Source organism: Schistocerca gregaria, chromosome 8 (assembly GCF_023897955.1).
Source record: "Schistocerca gregaria isolate iqSchGreg1 chromosome 8, iqSchGreg1.2, whole genome shotgun sequence".
NCBI lineage: Eukaryota > Metazoa > Arthropoda > Insecta > Orthoptera > Acrididae > Schistocerca > Schistocerca gregaria.
In genome coordinates, this window is record NC_064927.1 from 125,171,634 (window position 1) to 125,189,561 (window position 17,928).

Sequence of the window (17,928 nt, forward strand, 5' to 3'; positions counted from 1 at the left end):
GTCCTAGTGTTTGTTTTAATATTAGGTACTGCAGCAATGATGGAATGTAACGTAATTTCATTTTGAGAGATGTGCAGCTTGTCCATTAAATCAGTGGGATATGACAATTGGGGTATAATTAATGTTGAATTCTCTGTTCTTTGTCTCTGTTCCCTTCTCTGCTTCCCTTTCTTCCTTGTCCAACTGTCCACTACCTCTCTACATGATCCAGCTGCCTCATGCGTCTCCCCCTGCTTCTCTCTTTCCGTCTGTTTGCTCCTCTCCCTCACTCTGTGCATCCTCTCCTCCATCCATCTCAGCCATGCTCATAGATATGTCTAGCTCATGCAATGCAGTTCAGTAAAGCAGGCTGATATTACTGCCATAACACACCTGTCATGCAAGGCAGACTACACATCAGGGGCTAAAAAAATAATTTATTTGCCCCTGATATACAGGCCGCCACGCAATGAAGGTTGATGAAGCAGGCCAACACTTCTACAACAACACAACACGCCTGTCATGCAGGGCACCCTATGTGTGGGGGCCCAGAAAAACAGTTCCTTGCCCCTGACATGTTGGCTGCCCTGCAGAGTGGGTTGATTTGGCAGACCAGTACTGTTCCTAAACAGCATGCCTGTCATGCAGGGCAGGCTTTATGTCAGGGGCTGTGAAAAACACGTGTCTACCAATATCTCCACTCCTATTGGAGCTATGGGATTGTATACTTCATAAGACATGCTCGTGGGACCTTCAGTTACCGTGCAAAATTTGGTTGAAGTTGATCCAGGGTTTCAGACGAGACATAGACATTTACACATACACTCTGCTTTATGTATAATAACAGATGAAGTAAACTTGTATGCCACAGTTTCATTGCTCACCTCCACATGGTAGCTCTGGAAGGTGGTTCGATCAGCCTGCCATGGCTGGTCGCTTCCCGTGAAAAAAGGACGATAATAAGTGGGAGACACCATAGCAAAGACTGCCTCATCTTGGAGTCACAATTTCACAATGTGTTTCTGCAACAGTTGAAAAATGTTGTATCTTATGAAGCTCGAACAAATAAATGTCTGTTCCATCTATATTATTTCAAATAAGTAAAGCACAATTTCTTATTTTACATAATGGTCTACTGCAGGGCAGGTTTAAACTCGCACGAGGCCTAAATTTAGAAATATGTACACACACAGTTTAAAATTATTTTACTTCTAGATAATATATAAAGGTAACACTTAGCAAAATCTTATTTAATTAATTTTGAGCACTAATTGGCATTATTTACCTTTAGTTTTTAACTATTACCAGAGCAACCTAATTGATATATCGTAACTCAAGACACTAAAACTGCATGTCACAGTTACTTCTTATTTCCTTAATACACATAGCACGGAGTAAAGCAATATGTATGAATAGTATTATGAACATATCAATTACATTTCTGGATAGAAGAAAATTTTTAGACATAACCCATAAGACTATGCTACACGATGAAATATAAAAACTGGATGGGGAAACCTAATATACAGTGTGGTTCATGGATATGTAAACAGTTGAATAAACAAATTTAAAGTGAAGTAGTATGAGGTGTGGGGGGGGGGGGGGCACCTGTAAGGCTATGTTACCAACATGGCAGTCATTTCAGAAGTCGACATCGTGGTTGCAATTAGTAGTTTTCAAGTGGAATTTAGATTGTGTGATGTACTAGACTGACAGAAAATCACATGATGAAAACAATGATGCCTTTCATTTGAGCATAGCTTCATTCATTATTGCATTAACATGTTTCTGTCTGACAGGTGATGTGAAGTCTGATGGTGTTAACACACGTCAAATGCGCTTCCATCGTTGGGTCCCTTGATGATCATGTTTTATATTAGCTATCTTGTGGAAAGTATTGATAGTAACCTCAGACTTTTTGCAGATGATGTAGTCATCTACAGTGAAGTACTGTCTGAACGAAGCTGTACAAATATTCAGTCAGGCCTTGATAAGATTTCAAAGTGGTGCAGTGATTGGCAGCTTGCTTTAAATGTTCAAAATGTTCAAAATAGCAACATGAAATTGAACGATCACGTAGAATCAGTCTCATGGGTAAGGCTGGTAGCAGACTTTGGAAGTGCAATCAGTCTACGAAGGGGATTGCTTAAAAATCATTTGTGTGACCCATTCTAGAATATTGCTCAAGTGTGTGGGACACATATCAAATAGGATTAGTAGGGGATACTGAACATATAAGATAAGGGCAGCAGGAATGGTCACAGGTTTGTTTGACTCAAGGAGGAGAATCATTGAGATGTTGATATAACTATACTGGCTGACTCTTGAAGGCAGACAGAAACTATTCCAAGATACTCCACTGACCAGGCTTCAAGAACTGGCTTTAAATGATAGCTCTAGAAATATACTACAACCTCCTCCCCTAGGGATCAAGAGGATAAGATTTGATTAATTGTATCATTTACATAGGCAAACAAACAATCAGTTTCCCCACATTCCATGTGTGACTGGAATGAAGAAAGTCGTAGTAATAGTCTGCCATGTACTTCACAGCAGTTCACAGTGTGTGGATGTAGACATAACTACATTGAGATTGTCCTTCTATCAGGAGGGAGGAGCACTTGTGTTATCACAGACAATTTCAACCAACACCACCCATATGGACCACCCTTTACAGAAGGTACGGTGAAGAAACATCTCTCAAAATTCTGTGAAATTGACTCTGTCACAGAGAAATTGAAAGCTGGGGGATCAGGAATGGCTATGTACGGAGCAACATCAACCACTTTTCTGAGACTGTTCAGCAGAAGTCCAGGGCACAGTTTTTGTCACATCTCACAGGAAACAGAGGTCAGCTATACATCAATAAAGAAAACTTGAACCTCACATAAATGGGACCATTAAAAATTCATATATTATGTCTCACCACGGAAATTCCTGATTATCAGGTCCACCTAAGCTGCACGAAAGCTGTTGTTTCCCCTTAAATGTAATGTTTATGGATGAAGCTAATTTCTGTGTGAATCCAGAGGTAAATAAACTGAATCATATATACTAGTTGTATGTCAGCCCTCAATGGATGGATCCATCAAATTTAGTTGGCACATTGAAACTAATGGTTTGGTGTGGAGTAATAGGTTCTCATATTCTTGTGCCCTTCTTCATTCAGGGTATACAAACAGCAACTTATCATCTGTCGCTGTTAGATGAAGATGTGCTGCCATCACTGCTGTCTATAGGATGTGAGATGTCCAGTTTTATTCATTAAATATTTTAGCAATTGTCAATATAGATAGCCATCAGCTGCAGAATGGAATGACGGCAATGAAAATTTTTGCTGTACTGGGACTCGAATCCAAATTTCTTGCTTAACGCGAGTGGTCATCTTACCATTTGGCTACATGTGAATGACTTACGGCTGGGCCCAAACTTCCACATGTCCTCAACCAGGCATGCATGTTCAAAGAAACTCCGCATCATAATTCAGAATAACACAAGCAGTGCAATATCATATTTCCAATTTTCTTTCAGCATAATAGTACCCCATTGCATAGCTGTATAGCTGTCTGGGCATACCTGAACGTCCAGTTTCCCTGGAAATGGGTAAGTAAGTGTAGAGGTCTGGTGTAGTTGCCACCACGTTTCCCAGATTTAAGTCCATTGGATTTCTATCTGTGGACACCTGTGAAGGCAGCTGCATATGAGCGAAACTCGGAAACCATGCACACCTCAGTGAGCGGACTGTTGGTGTTTCAAATCACATTCTAGTACATGCGTTGGTTTAAGTCCATCAGGAATGGGTGAAGCAGATAACGACAACCTTACATTGTGCTGGACAACACGTTGACAGTCGAGCACATCCTGTAGCCTTAATGCGTTGTCACCAGCGTTTACCTTTTTCTGTACAAAATGCTACAAAACTGGAGAATGAACAGGGCTGTGTTCAAAAGAAAGCCACTTGTTCTTATTGTGTAATTTACTATTTGATAAGTCATATGATCCCCATTCCATTTGAAAATCTGGATTGCATGGAAGATGGTGGCTTCCAAAATTACTTTAGATTTCTGTTTATCCACGTGTTTCTTTTGTTTTGTTTTGTTTTGGAAGGGTGTCTCCAGGCCTTTGTACCACCCTGCACACTTTGCATAGAAATGGGAGCTGGAAATCTAATACTGCATCATTAGGTGGGAAAGAATGAGCAGACAGGTTTTCTGCTTGGGTTAAACAACAAAGCGAGCATGATAATTGTGTAAAATCGAATTGAAACGTCGTAGACAAACATAATGTAAAGACATACTCGCTTGAAATCAAATTTAATGAAGGGGACATAAAACTGTGTCGCAAAAACTGCACTAAGTGAGCTGAACTAGATTGTCTTTAACTTGACTCAAAACGAGTACCTGTCATACTTGGAAAGTATTCTCATTGACTGACAGTTCACATTACATTACATTTACACAATATGTAAATAAAACTGTTACCCCAATTTTTAATGCGTAAAACTCGAGTCAGTAAAATAGAATTGCTTCAAATGTATTCTTCAAACGTTCAAAAATACAAATGTATGTTGGTGCTCTAGTATTTCCATTGCTTTAAAAATACTGTACAACCATGAATACATAATCCTAAACAGTTTTACTGTGGCTGAGCGGTTCTAGGCGCTACACTCTGAAACCGCGCGACCGCTACGGTCGCAGGTTCGAATGCTGCCTCGGGCATGGATGTGTGTGATGTCTTTAGGTTAGTTAGGTTTATGTAGTTCTAAGTTCTAGGGGACTGATGACCTCAGAAGTTAAGTCCCATAGTGCTGAGAGCCATTTGAACCAGTTTTACTGTTTTCATTTTAACCGAGCGAGGTGGCCAGTGGTTAGCACACTGGACTTGCATTCGGGAGGACGACGGTTCAAACCCGCGTCCTGATTTAGATTTTCCGTGGTTTTCCTAAATCGCTCCCGGCAAATGCCGGAATGGTTCATTTGAAAGGGCGTGCCGATTTCCTTCCTCACCCCTCCCTAATCCGAGCTTGTGCTCCGTCTGTAATGATCTCGTTGTCGACGGGACGTTAAACACCAATTTCCTCCTATTGTCAGTTCAAAAGTGCTAACAGTCAATTTTTCCTGAAAAATACGGCAGTGCTGCTGTTAGTCCCTGATAGCGCAGCGGCCGTAGCATGTGCTACATGAGTACACTGCCTGTGCTATTCGACATGTCCAAAGGAGGTATCTTGAATCCGAATAAAAATAGTAAAACACACATTATGAAATTTGTTTCCAACAAGGGATGAATGAAGTTTGCGCTACTAAAACTGCTAGAGCTCTTGAAGTTGTGATTGAACATTAAAGATTTATCTGACTCCCAGGGCAGTGTCACGGAAATGTTGGAAAACTAGAATTGGCTGATGCTTGAAGATAGACACCAATTATCCCACAAAAATCTCCTTGCAAAGTTTTAAGCGCCAACATAAAGTGAAGAATCTGGAGATAATCTTCACCTCTACGTATCGCTCCCATGAGAGCTATGAATAGATGCATACATTAATGGCGGCATGCGCAGAAAATTTTAAGCAGTCATTCTTCCCGTGCATGCGTGCATCATACACGGATGAAACAGGAAGCAGCCAGTGGTGGCCAGCATACTGTAAATATTGGACTGGACTTAGTGCCATTTCTCTTCAAATATGAGCCGGAAATCGCACTAAAAGTACGCCATTTTCCACAGAATGCGTGCTGGTCTGCAAACGAAGCGGACAAAAACATATTTTGAAGTTGTCTCTCCACGATAACTAGAAAACCAGTGTTGAGTGCTGAAAGGAGGGTAAGCCACGCTACAGTCAGCTCAGGGAAGAGACCTAGCTGTCTGTTTTCGATTGCAGATGCTCTTTTGTGGCATCATTCGTTCTGGCAATAAGAGTGCTGCAATGCTTACAGCAGCACGTCGGTATTTTTCTTTGAAATTGTGTGTAGCGTATTGTGCAAGCGTAGAGCATGAGAAATTTTTGAGGATCAGTTATCGTAACGGCGCCAAGGCCGAATGTTTAACACACAGACTGGCAACTCGTCAAAATAGGTTCGATTCCCCCTTACCAACTTTTTTTTAAATTTTACTCCTCGCCGATTTAAACTATTAATTACAAAATTGAAATATATTTAAACAGTTCAATTTATATCCATAAAAGTAATACTGGCAGTTTAGCTCTGATTACTACTATTGTAAGTCAAAAGGCTGTAGGCCACAACAATGTAGCATATTGGTAAAATTAAGCCCGACTCGTTACTGGAATAAACCTAAAACCACACCGGAGGCACCGTGCGCGAACACATGGCGCAGAGCAGCGCAGAAAGATGCAGACCAGGACAGCACTGTGAAGAATGGAACAGTGTGTTCGTAGGTGCGTAGCATTGCTCCAGTAAGCCGGCATTGAAAAAAAGGAAGTGAGAAATCCCATCCAAACAGAGCGCCCGCAGATGAACCATTTCCTTTGATGTTCTGACACAGTGCGGAACTTGTTCTTTGTTTGCTCAGAGCAGCATCGTTTGATGTCCACAACAGACATGCAGCGCTGCGGCCGAAACTCTTTCCTTGGTTTTGTATGGCATTGCGCGGATGGTGTGGATGCGGCTTAACATGTGATGCCATGCTAAGTACCGTCTGCCATGCTCTTCACGGGCGCTGATGACCTCGATGTTGAGCGCCCATAAGCCCCAACACACCACCACCTGCTCTTCATGGTGATTTGCAGAGTGTATATATGGAGATATACTTGTAGATACAGCACTGTTACATAGTCAACTATAGCCTTCATTTCCAGGAACCAGAGTGCAGATATGTTCATACTGCATACATCTCCCAGGTCTGTTCAGTTGAGGAGATATTATGTAAAATACTCAAGTGACTATACACCGATCAGCAAGAATATTTTGGCTCGCCATCTACTATCAATATAAACCATTCCAGGTGATAACAGCGCCACCTGGCAAAGAATGACTTCTAGTCATATACATGCACAAATGCATGTGGTATCAGTAAGCATGCTATCCATGTGTAGAATGAGGAAGACGCATGATCTACCTGAGTTTGACCGAGGGCAGATTGTGATGGCCCAGAAGCTCTGCACGAGCATTTCGGAAACTGCGTGACATGTTGGGGGTTTGAGGAGTGCTGCGGTGAATGTCTTGAGAATGTGGCAAAACCTAGGTGAAACCATGTCCACATGTTGTGTGCTTGGGCTGCCACCCCTCATTACAGATGTCTGACATCATAGAGTGGGCAGACTGGTAAAGCAGGAGAGGCAGTGAGCTGGACAGAGTACAATTGTGTCTGAACATGCAGTGCACTGAGCACACTTAACGATGGGCCTCTGCAACCAATGACCCATGCATGTGCCAATGTTAACACTGTGACAATGGCAACTATGACTGAAATGCACACATTACCATCAGCACTGGATTCTAGCGCAGTGGCAGATCATTGAATGGCCTGATTAAGCCTGATACCTTCTTCATCATGCCGATGGGAGGGTACGACTCTGTCATCTTCCAGCGGAACAGCTCCTTGACACCTGCACTGTGGGATGGAGACAAGCTGGCAGCGGCTCCTTTATACTCTGGGGAACATTCACGTTGGTGTCCATCGGTTCGGTGGAGCTCATGAAAGGCACCATGATGGCCAAGAAGTATCGTACACTGGTTGTAGGCCATTCACACCCCTTCATGACAATCATGTTTTCCAAAGGCAGTGGCATTTTTGAACAAGATAATGCACCATGTCACAAGGCCAGGAGCATGATGGAGTGGTTCGAGGAACACAGTGGCGAGTTCCAATTGACGTGCTGGCTCCCCAACTCGCCAGATCTGAACATGATCAAACACATCGGGGACGTGACTGAATGTTGCGTCAGAGCTCATTGCTCCCCTCCCTGGAATTTATGAGAATTAGGTGACTTGTGTGAGCAAGTGTGTTGACAACTCCCTCCACCGACTAACCAAGATCGTGTGTTGTGCCTGTTATCTACGCCAAAGGTGGACATTCCAGCTATTAGGTACGTGATCATAATGTTCTGTCTGATCAGTGTAGTTGTATATAGAAACTATTCCATCATGTTTCGAGCATGCATTGGGAACAGTATTACTTCTTGTTCTGAGATTTCGGCTGATAACCTGACAGCGCTTGCTAATGTGAGTTACTGGCAGAATTCAAACCGTTTTACATATTACTGTGGGGCAAGCGTGTGTGTGTCAGAGCTAACACCGTTATTTATTACTTTATTTTTTGCTTCTAGCATACATACATTGCAACCCGTCAAAAATTAAATGGATTTTCAAACATATCAATGTAACACGTGACCATCTTCATACATACATATTAGGGCACAGATTCTTAAATTTGCATCCAGGCTGGAATTGCTACATCCACTGCTATTTGTCGCGTGAAAACTATGCAATTATATTGTGTATTTACGGTAACATATGGCTCTGTGAATGCAAGTAGTAACACAGAATGCACTGCGAAATCAGTTTTGTGGCGAGCGTCAGGCAAGATGGATATATCAAAATATCTTTTTCTGATGGAGAAACGTGAGAGAATGTAAAAGTGGATTGGTGGAAAGGACTCCCGTACTGTGCAGTAGAGTGGGTAGGAATGTTTCAGAGAGGACAGGTGGCAACGTGTAATCAGCAACACTCCGACAATCTGTCAGTATGCGAATCGATGTGGCACGTGCCATCATCGAGTAGTTCCTGGATGCAGACAGACGATGGGCGTCACTGGAGTTAGAGGGGTCATCGAAAAATGTACCATCCACAGCATATTCGGTCATAGTTACAACTGCGCAAAATCGCATTGCGGTGGATATGGCATGAACTGATAGTTCAACGGTGGATGCAATATGCAAAAAGCTCCAGCCACTGAGCACATTGGCAACAGGACCATGACAACGTCCTATCACGAAAAATCACCTTCGATGAACTGTGGACCAGGGCATACCAACTGCAACTTAAACATTAGGTCGCAGAGTGGCAACATGCCGGATCACTAAAGTGGCAGGACTTCCGTCTCAATCCTTCCCCTGTGAAACTGATGGTGATCGCCACGTACGACGTGAGGGGTGTGACTGTATGCAACTTCATTCCACATGGCAGAACTGTGACTGCAGCGTATTACAAGGACTTCTTGGTGCGACAGGTATTATGTCGTGGCGTTCAGGAGAAACATCCTGAACTTGTGGACAGTGCCACCATACTTTATGACGACATAAAACATGAAGAAAAGTCAGTCTGGCGGCAACTTGGATGCGATGCTGGGGATGGAAAGAACTGGAGCGCCCGCCGTATCCTCCTGACGGTTCGCCCTGCGACTTCCATCTCATACGAAAGGTAAAGGAACCACCACTTAGTAGGTGATTTGCAATCTGAGAGGACACTGCCAGTGCTGTGCAACAACACATGAGTCGATTGAGACATGGTGTAGATGATAGTGACGCAGATGGTATTCAGTGCCTCCCACAGTGTTGGTAGTGTGTAGTGAACTTTGCACGGGACTTCTCTGAGGCCATTTAGACGCAATTTTGTCATTTCAGCTGTATTTGTGCTGTGCTGTATCCATTTTGCACCGTGAAAACCTGTATTGTTCTGTACACTGCCGTGATAAATATACGAGGCACAATGTTTGCGTGTTCTTCAATGGCCACACATGTAGTTCGCACCAGGTCCTTTCCTCTGCATGTGTCGCATTTTCCAACCCTCGTGTATATGTATACTGTTTCTCATATGTCATTCCCTATCGCCCTCCCCTACCATAGTCATTGGTAATGTGGTAATGTTGTGTCCGATTCACTTCTCTTGCTGACTCGCCTTGAAGTGTATGTGGTACAGCATTGTACACGATGTTTCCGTATTCGAATCAAGCGCTTGCCGACACGGTGTTTACTAAGGGAAAGGCAAATGGCGAACGGACGACAGGCAACATGGTTGTATCAGGAGACCTATCTCCGCCGACAACCACCACAGCATTCAATGTCTGGAACAGTGTTTTGCCATTTGTCTGAGACAGGGTCGTTTCAGGGAGCAGGAAATCATGAAGGACGTACCCGAAATGTTCGGACACCAGACCTGGAGGAAAATGTGATTAACACTGAAGAAGGCAATCACCGTGTCAGTACCAGTCAGTTGGCCCGCCAGTACAGGGTAAGCGAGACGACAGTGTGCAACATTCTCCGTGACAATTGTTACTACCCTTATCACTTCCTACATGTGCAGGGCTTACTAGTGACAGACTTTCCATATCGAGAGCGGTTTTGTCACTGCTTTCTTCACGAGCCATCCACAATTCCGGGATCTTTCACAACGGTCATTTGTGGGATAGTATGCAGAACACCCATGGTATGGTGAGAACGAATCATCAGGGTCAGTGCAGCCAGAATTTGTGCGCTGGGATAATTGGCGACCGTATTTTAGGTCAGGTCTTTCTTCTACGTCCTAACATGCTGGAACTATTGGGGTTTCTTGTGGGTGACTTTACTTCCCCTGCTGGAAGAAGTGCCACTGATGATTCGAAGGGTTATGTGACTGCTACATGATGGTGCTCCAGCTCACTTCGCCATTAACGTCCGGACGCATCTCACAATCAGTCGTGTCTTCCGTGGTCGGTGGATCGGACGACGGGTCCAGTTGCATGGCTTGCTTGTTCACCAGATCCCAACCCGTGCGATTTCTGGTTATGGGGTCATCTCAAAAATATCGTTTATACAGAGCCCATTCCAGATGAGGAGACGCCTTGCCGATGTGAACGTGTGAGACAGAACATGCTACGGCTCGTACATTCATGAGTTGAGGCACAAAAGAAAACCATTTTCGATGCATACAGTAACTGTGGCTGAATAATACAACATGTATTAGATCGCAGTCTCTGTAGCAATGTAGTATTGAACAAAAGGTCTCTGGCATGGAAACCATGAATTTCCGGACATAAGTTCATTATACCTTTTTGTCCCGTGTCCTCTCGTCGATCAATCTCTAGGGTTTGTACGCAGTGGAAAAAATCACTACGTACAAGTTATCAAAAATCTAAAGGGAATGATGGACTTGAAATTAACAAAGTGAATTAAATATTCTCATGCAAACGAATAGTTAGCTGTCAGCTTGTATCTACTTGTATAACTGAACATATTTTCTCATGGAAAGTAAGAGGCGTCCATGTTTTGCCAAACTGGAAACCCTCATCTCGGTTGAGCAGGTTATCTGCTAATTGTGTTCCCACAGCTTCCTTGGCCACTGAGTTCCCATTGGATGAGGCTAAGGCCAGCATCTTGAATGTTCCGTACTTCATGGACTGGCCGGTGAAAATACAGTATTAAAACACTGCAGAAATTAGGTTGATTTGTAATTTAATTTCCAAGTGTTTTACTATCTCTCCTTTTCGTCTTTTCAAGCAATTCATGTAATGATGACTCTGTAATAATTCGAAACCGTTTATGATACCAATTGTGACGAAAAAATAACGTCCCGGGTGGCCGCACAAAATAGTTTCGGAGGTCGCTGTTTGGAAATCGTTGGTCTAAAATATTGCTGAAGTGGACATATGTTTTCCATTGTCCAAACGTCCGATGTTCATGAGGTGTAACTAAAGAAAAGAGTATTGACGTTATCGTCCTAACTATGATCCTCACAGTGCTAAAATTCGGTTACACCAAGACGGTTTAAAGTTCTGTGGTTATCTTTGGAATAAACACGTTTGCAGCACTCACTGGAAGCAGAAAAGATAAAAGTGTATCACTCATATCCTGACAGGCCTTTATAGGTATCTGAAGCAGGGAGGGCGCGTGAGTATGATTCTTTTCCTTACGCGTTATTCTTGCTTTCTAGAGTCTGTCTGTGAGGGACACATGTCCATTCTGGACTCACATTATTTTTACTTTTGTGGTTGACAGCCCTTCCTGTCGACACAACACCACTTTAACGTAAGGCAGAAACGTAACAAAATCCGTTTACGTAATTAGTTCTGGTAGACGCGTGAAGCTGAGCGTGAAACGGACTTTATGTGCATCGGATTTTCTCTGGCCTAACGGGCTAGAGACAGATTTGGGGAAAATGCGTGAATACCATACTCTGGCTGACGCTGATGGTGCATCTGTAAATTGTAAAAATTACGTTCTCTATGCTTTCGTTTTTAATTGCCACGTAAGTTGTGGTTCTGAGGCGGCGATAGAGAACTAGCTCACATACGCCTGCACTACCTATGGCGAGAGAGGATCCCTGGCAGCTACCAACATTGCTGCTAACTTTCAACCGCGAAGTAAAAAAGCCGGCTGCAACACTCAAAGCCATAGCTGCTACTGCAGCAACACTAAGGCGTTGCCATAGAAACGTAAACAAAATTGTCTTACGTAATTGGTTCTCGTAGACGCATGAAGCTGAGCGTTAAACGCACTTTAACTGCACCGGATGTTCATTGATCTCATGGGCTGGAGAGAGTTGCGCGGAAAACGCCTGAATACCACACACTGACTGACGTTGTGCTTTTAACTGGAACTAACAATGTGAGTACATTAGCTTTAGCCATATAATTGGTTACTACTAGCTTTCCAGAAGTAGCCTACGATGGAGGACGATTCTGATTCTACCTGTTGACTAGTTTCCAGTGCACTGGTATTGTGGCGCCAGTGTCGAGGAATATCGCCGATGGCTCATATTTCCTTTACCTTTCACAAACAACTCTTAATTCTAATTCTGTGCTATTTAGATCGATAATTCAAGAATTACGATGCATCCCTAGTTTGTTCAGTATTAATTTGTGTATTTAATTATTAAAAATCAACAGCAGAGCATTCAAAAATTAAACAAGTATCAGAATTACGAGAAGTCAGTAAACAGTAATACAGATTTTGAGAGGCATCTGGATAGCGTGGGAAATTTCGAACTGAGTTTACTTCTGTATCTGCGTCTATCAGTTGTGATATGAGTCGCGAGATTTAAACTTCATTAGCTGTACGCTAAGCATACTCCAACATTCGTTTAGGGGCTGTGTTATTGTACGATTTAAAGTACAATAGATTTTTGGGACTGGAAGGCCGGCCGGGGTGGCCGAGTGGTTCTAGGCGCTACAGTCTGGAACCGCGCGACCGCTACGGTCGCAGGTTCGAATCCTGCCTCGGGCATGGATGTGTGTGATGTCCTTAGGTTAGTTAGGTTTAAGTAGTTCTAAGTTCTATGGGACTGATGACCTCAGAAGTTTAGTCCCATAGAGCCATTTGAACCATTTGGGACTGGGAGCAAACATAGTCACCGACTTTAAGTCATAAACATCGGAAGGATGTGGAAAAACTAGTCGTTTCAGAGTAGCTATACTACGTTAAGCATATCTGGAAGTGCAGCCATTCTTTCTTCCTTTAGAGCAAAATATTTTCCGGCGTTTTGCTACTGTTAAAGTCGCCTTCTCTTCGGAATGCCTTACATTTCGTGAGCATCGACCTGATAAGCCAGGTGGAGAAATTTCTAGTCTCCGTTTTCACGTTTCTTCTGAAAGGATGTGGTCTGGAACGACGTATTCCTGGCAAACAGTCCAGCGAGAACTTTCGCTGGAATCGATCCAACCAACAGCGTCCAGACTTGATCATTGGGAGTAGCAGAGCCAAAGTGTTTATCTACCGCTGTCCTGCATCACCCATGAAGGTCAAGAGAACAGAAGGCGTGGAGAAAGGTGGCAGGGAGACATTGAATGGAACAATGGAGCAGCATCAGTTTGTCTAAGGACGGGGCTTTCCGTCGTTCTAGGAAGTGGCTTCCTTACCTTCCCAAACTGCTATCGTACGAACAGTACTGACTTTGCTTTCGGCATGATATTGGCTTAAGAGGTTATTTGACAGTGATACTATAAAATTCGTCCACCTTTACTAAGACGTAAAGTATGTGTGAAATTGTAACTATGCCATCGACCAAAAAAGTGGATCAATTGAACCGACGGAGACCGGTCGCTGGCTTTGACCTGCGACTTAATGATATTGTGACGAGCGATTCCAAACCTCCGCAAACAGAACAAAAAGAGAATACTGACAATATTTCTCTTGGAACTGTATTATTATTCGGGGTGTAGCTTGTGACGACAGACTGATGTGTAGCATAGCCCGAGGTCTAGGTTAGGTTAAATGGTGACAGTTTGGTTGTGAGTTGCCGAAGCTCTATCAAGAGCTTCCTGTAACCAAAAAAAAAAAAAAAAAAAATTGCACAAGAGGCAATCAGGCGTGAAATAGTGCAGTGATTTTGAGCTCTGAGTTTAGGCGAGCTGGAGATAAAGAACAAATCTAAAGGTATCAGGAATCTGCATTCACAAGACGCAAAAAAAGTAATGCTCGTTTCAAATCAGGCATATCAGAGGGGAATAAAGCATTCTCGTCATAATGGGTTACTTCTTAAATAATGGCTGTAAGTCAGCAAGGAATATATCATTCTGTAATATTGATACTGTTAAAGAGTTTCTATAAGCTTTGGTCTGATTTGTAGTGACTGATTGTAAATGAATGCAGATGCTCGTAGCACATCGTGATGATGAAAGTTTTCATTTTCTTCATTCCTTCGACTTTTGTAGCTTCTGTATTGGCAGCCACAGTCTGCAGATGACTACGAGTGGCAGAAGATTCATAGTGTTAACTGATTATCTGATGTTGCATTCTCACTTATTAATCCCATGAAGGCGGCACGCAGTGAATGTTAAACTAGCATGAAGTATTCTACATATTCCGATCTGCAAACCTGTACAAACGCTAATACTTCCAATTACTGATTAGAGCGGTGTTATCCTGCAGGGTCCTTCTCGGGAAACCTCACGGTGCCTGAAACTGGTTATGAATGCCTGTGTTCGTTATATCTGTGATGTTCAACTCTTCTATCATATTTCACCATCAATACACAGCTATTGTGGCTGCAATTTCCATATCCTCTGTCTTCTGTACTTGTCAACGTAGCCTGTCCCTCATCTCTCTCCTCGACCTTACCGCTCTTGTCTGAATAACATGGCAGAAACACTCGCCCCCATCAGAGCAAAATCCTTTCTGTCTCACTTAGAGTTGTAAAACTACCGTAGGCTACAGTAGACTACCATAAGTAAGTGTAGTCTACGGTAGTTTTCTAGTAACTTTGGTCAGTAATGGTCGACCCCCGTTTTCTGTACGTAAGATGTGTTGGGTACCTACTCGAACCCGGGATCTCCATCTGAGCCACGGGGAGCGTGCAAAGGATAAATCTCTGCAGTCGCACTATCCTCTGTGCCCTGGGTGGCTCAGATGGATAGAGCGTCTGCCATGTGAGCAGGAGATCCTGGGTTCGAGTCCCAGTCGGGCACACATTTTCAACTTTCCCCGTTGCTGTCTGCAGATTAGGGTCTTGATTTAATTATCATTTCTTTCGAAGTAATATATATCGTTCCCCAGGAAGCCTTATAGGCCCTTTGCTGTTCTTGATCTATATAAAAGATTTAGGAGGCAATCCGAGCAGCCCTTTTGGATTGTTTGCAGATGACGCTGTTATTTGCCGTCTAGTAAACTCATCAGATGATCAAAAAGAATTGAAAAATGATTTATTCAGAATATCTGTATGGTGCAAAAAGGATCAGTTGGCTCTACATCGCGGAAAGTGTGAAGTCTTCCACATGAGTACTGAAAAGAATCCGCTAAATTTCTGTTACACGAAAAATCACACAACTCTGAATGAATGCTATAAACTCAACTAAATTCTTAGGGACTACAATTACGAATAACTTAAATTAGAACGGTCACAAAATTATGTTGCAGGAAAGCAAAACAAAGACTGCGATTTATTGGCAGAATATTAAAAAGGTGTAACAGGTCTACGAAAGAGACTGCTTACACTAAACTTGTCGTCCGTCTTCTGGATTACAGCTGTGCGATGCGGGATCTGCATCAGATAGGACTGACGGAGGACATCGAAAAAATTCAAATAAGGGCAGCTCGTTTTTTATTATCACAAAATAAGGGAGAGAGTGCCTCGGATACGATACATGAATTGGGGTGGCAGTCATTAAAACAAAGGCGGTTTTCGCTCCAGCAGGACCTCCTCATGAAATTTCAGTCACGAACTTTCTCCTCAGAGTGAAAATATTTTGTTGGTGCCCACCTACATAGTGAGAAATGATCATAATAATAAAATAAGAGAAGTCAGAGCTTGCACGGAAAGATTTTAGCGTTCGTTTTTCCTGCATGCTGTTCGAGAGTGAAGTAACTTAAAGGTGGCTCGATGAACTCCCTGCCAAGTACCTAAATGTTAATTGCAGAGTAATCATATAGATGCAGAATAGATAGTTTTTTTGTTGAGATATTTCGACTCGATACCTAATAGGGTTAAAGCAATTGTTGCTGCCATATCTGACAACTCTGTGCACTAATTTTCGCACTCTGTACGCCACTGAATCACCTACAATGTTAATCACGTGTGCTTCCCACTATACTGTTAACACAGTAAATAAAATTTCATTATTTTCTGTGCTTTCTAGTGGTGCAAGTTTATTGAATAATAACCTATTTTGACCCTTATGGGCGTGGTATAATTCCATTCCTCTCTCCACACAACTGCGACCCAGTCGTTCTGCTCCATGTCACTTTTGGCGATTACGCAAAATTGCTTGAAACTATTCATTCCTTTACTTTTTGATCCTTTTAATGCTATTTACTTTGTCAGCTTTCTTTGCGTGTTTAAAGTTTCCGTATTTGGTTTCTGTTCTAGAAATAATCCCCAGCTTAACTAACATGCATTGAAAGTCATTCAAAGTGACATGATCGGTTTTGTGGGGGATGGCTCCCATTAACCCTACAACAGTAACGGGGGAAATGTTTCATCGCTACTAAACCATCGTAAAGTTTACTACTCCAGATTTTATTCAAAGGAGGTAATAATTTGTAGGTTATTTATTAGTTAATTAAAAGTGTTAGATCTGCAGTGGTAGGCTATGCCACATACCAAATATACAAAATGTCCTGTTTTATACCCAACTGCAATCGCAAAATTTACGAGGGTTTAATAACACTAGTTAACAAATTTAACTTTTTTCTGCATCTGGTTTGTAAACGGGTGTATTTACCTAATTTTGGGGTGCTGAATACACTGGTAAACTCAAGTCACATTTCCTAGATACACAGAAGAATAAAAAATGGTAATAGCGAAAACTGACACAATTAAGTCAATGCATTCAGAGCGTTTGAAATCAATACTATTTTGTTTGTAGATTTGGACATGATGCCAATAAAATGTCCAAATTAGTTCAGGAGATATTTTCACCTTTAATCGTCTTCGGTTTTTGAAAAATGCGATTACTTCTTTTGTTCGCCGTTTCATCACTCTCCCTAACAAGACCCCAGCAGTAGTCACGCATAATCGAAGGGTTCCAATGGCGTTGGTAACGGTGTTCCATGGTAAGAATGTCTTGATGAAAGCATTCACCATGCTCATCGCTTACGGCTCCCAAATTTTCCGGGAAGAAATCAAGGTGAGAATGTAAAAAGTGAATTTTAAGCGTCATTCTGCACCTCATGTTCTTATAGTTGTCCAACAGATCATTCACAATGGTAACACAGTTTTTGTCTTTTCTATTACCCAAAAAGCCCCTCTCAATTGTTTTAAAAGAAGACCAAGCAGCTAACTGGATATCTGTGAGTGTGGTATCAAAGGTTGGATCTCTCAGAAATTTTTTTATTTGTGGTCCAACAAATATACCCTCTTTCAGCTTTGCCTCATTTAATTTGGGTAACTTTTCTTTTAAGTGATTGAAGGCCTCAACTTCTGTATCCAGAGCGTTTACAAGGTTTTTGATAAGGCCCAACTTGATTAGGGTTAACTAATCGTGCAAAGCCTCATATGAGAACACAGCTCATATTAATTTTGACATTATTTTACAAAAGTGTTTTGAAGCAATTGACGTCTTTCAATCGAAGGAAGTCAAAATACCTCG

The 17,928-nt window shown here is 42.4% G+C and overlaps 1 protein-coding gene across 1 annotated transcript in view; it reads right to left on the reverse strand.

The window, feature by feature from the left end:
* The window catches only part of LOC126284351 (uncharacterized), a 265,261-nt gene that overhangs the window by 13,532 nt on the left and 233,801 nt on the right, over positions 1–17,928 (reverse strand). The window contains exon 4 of the mRNA XM_049983216.1: positions 864–1,001. Coding sequence (XP_049839173.1) covers positions 864–973 — 110 coding nt within the window. The 5' untranslated portion in view covers positions 974–1,001. The remainder of the gene's footprint in view (positions 1–863; positions 1,002–17,928) is intronic.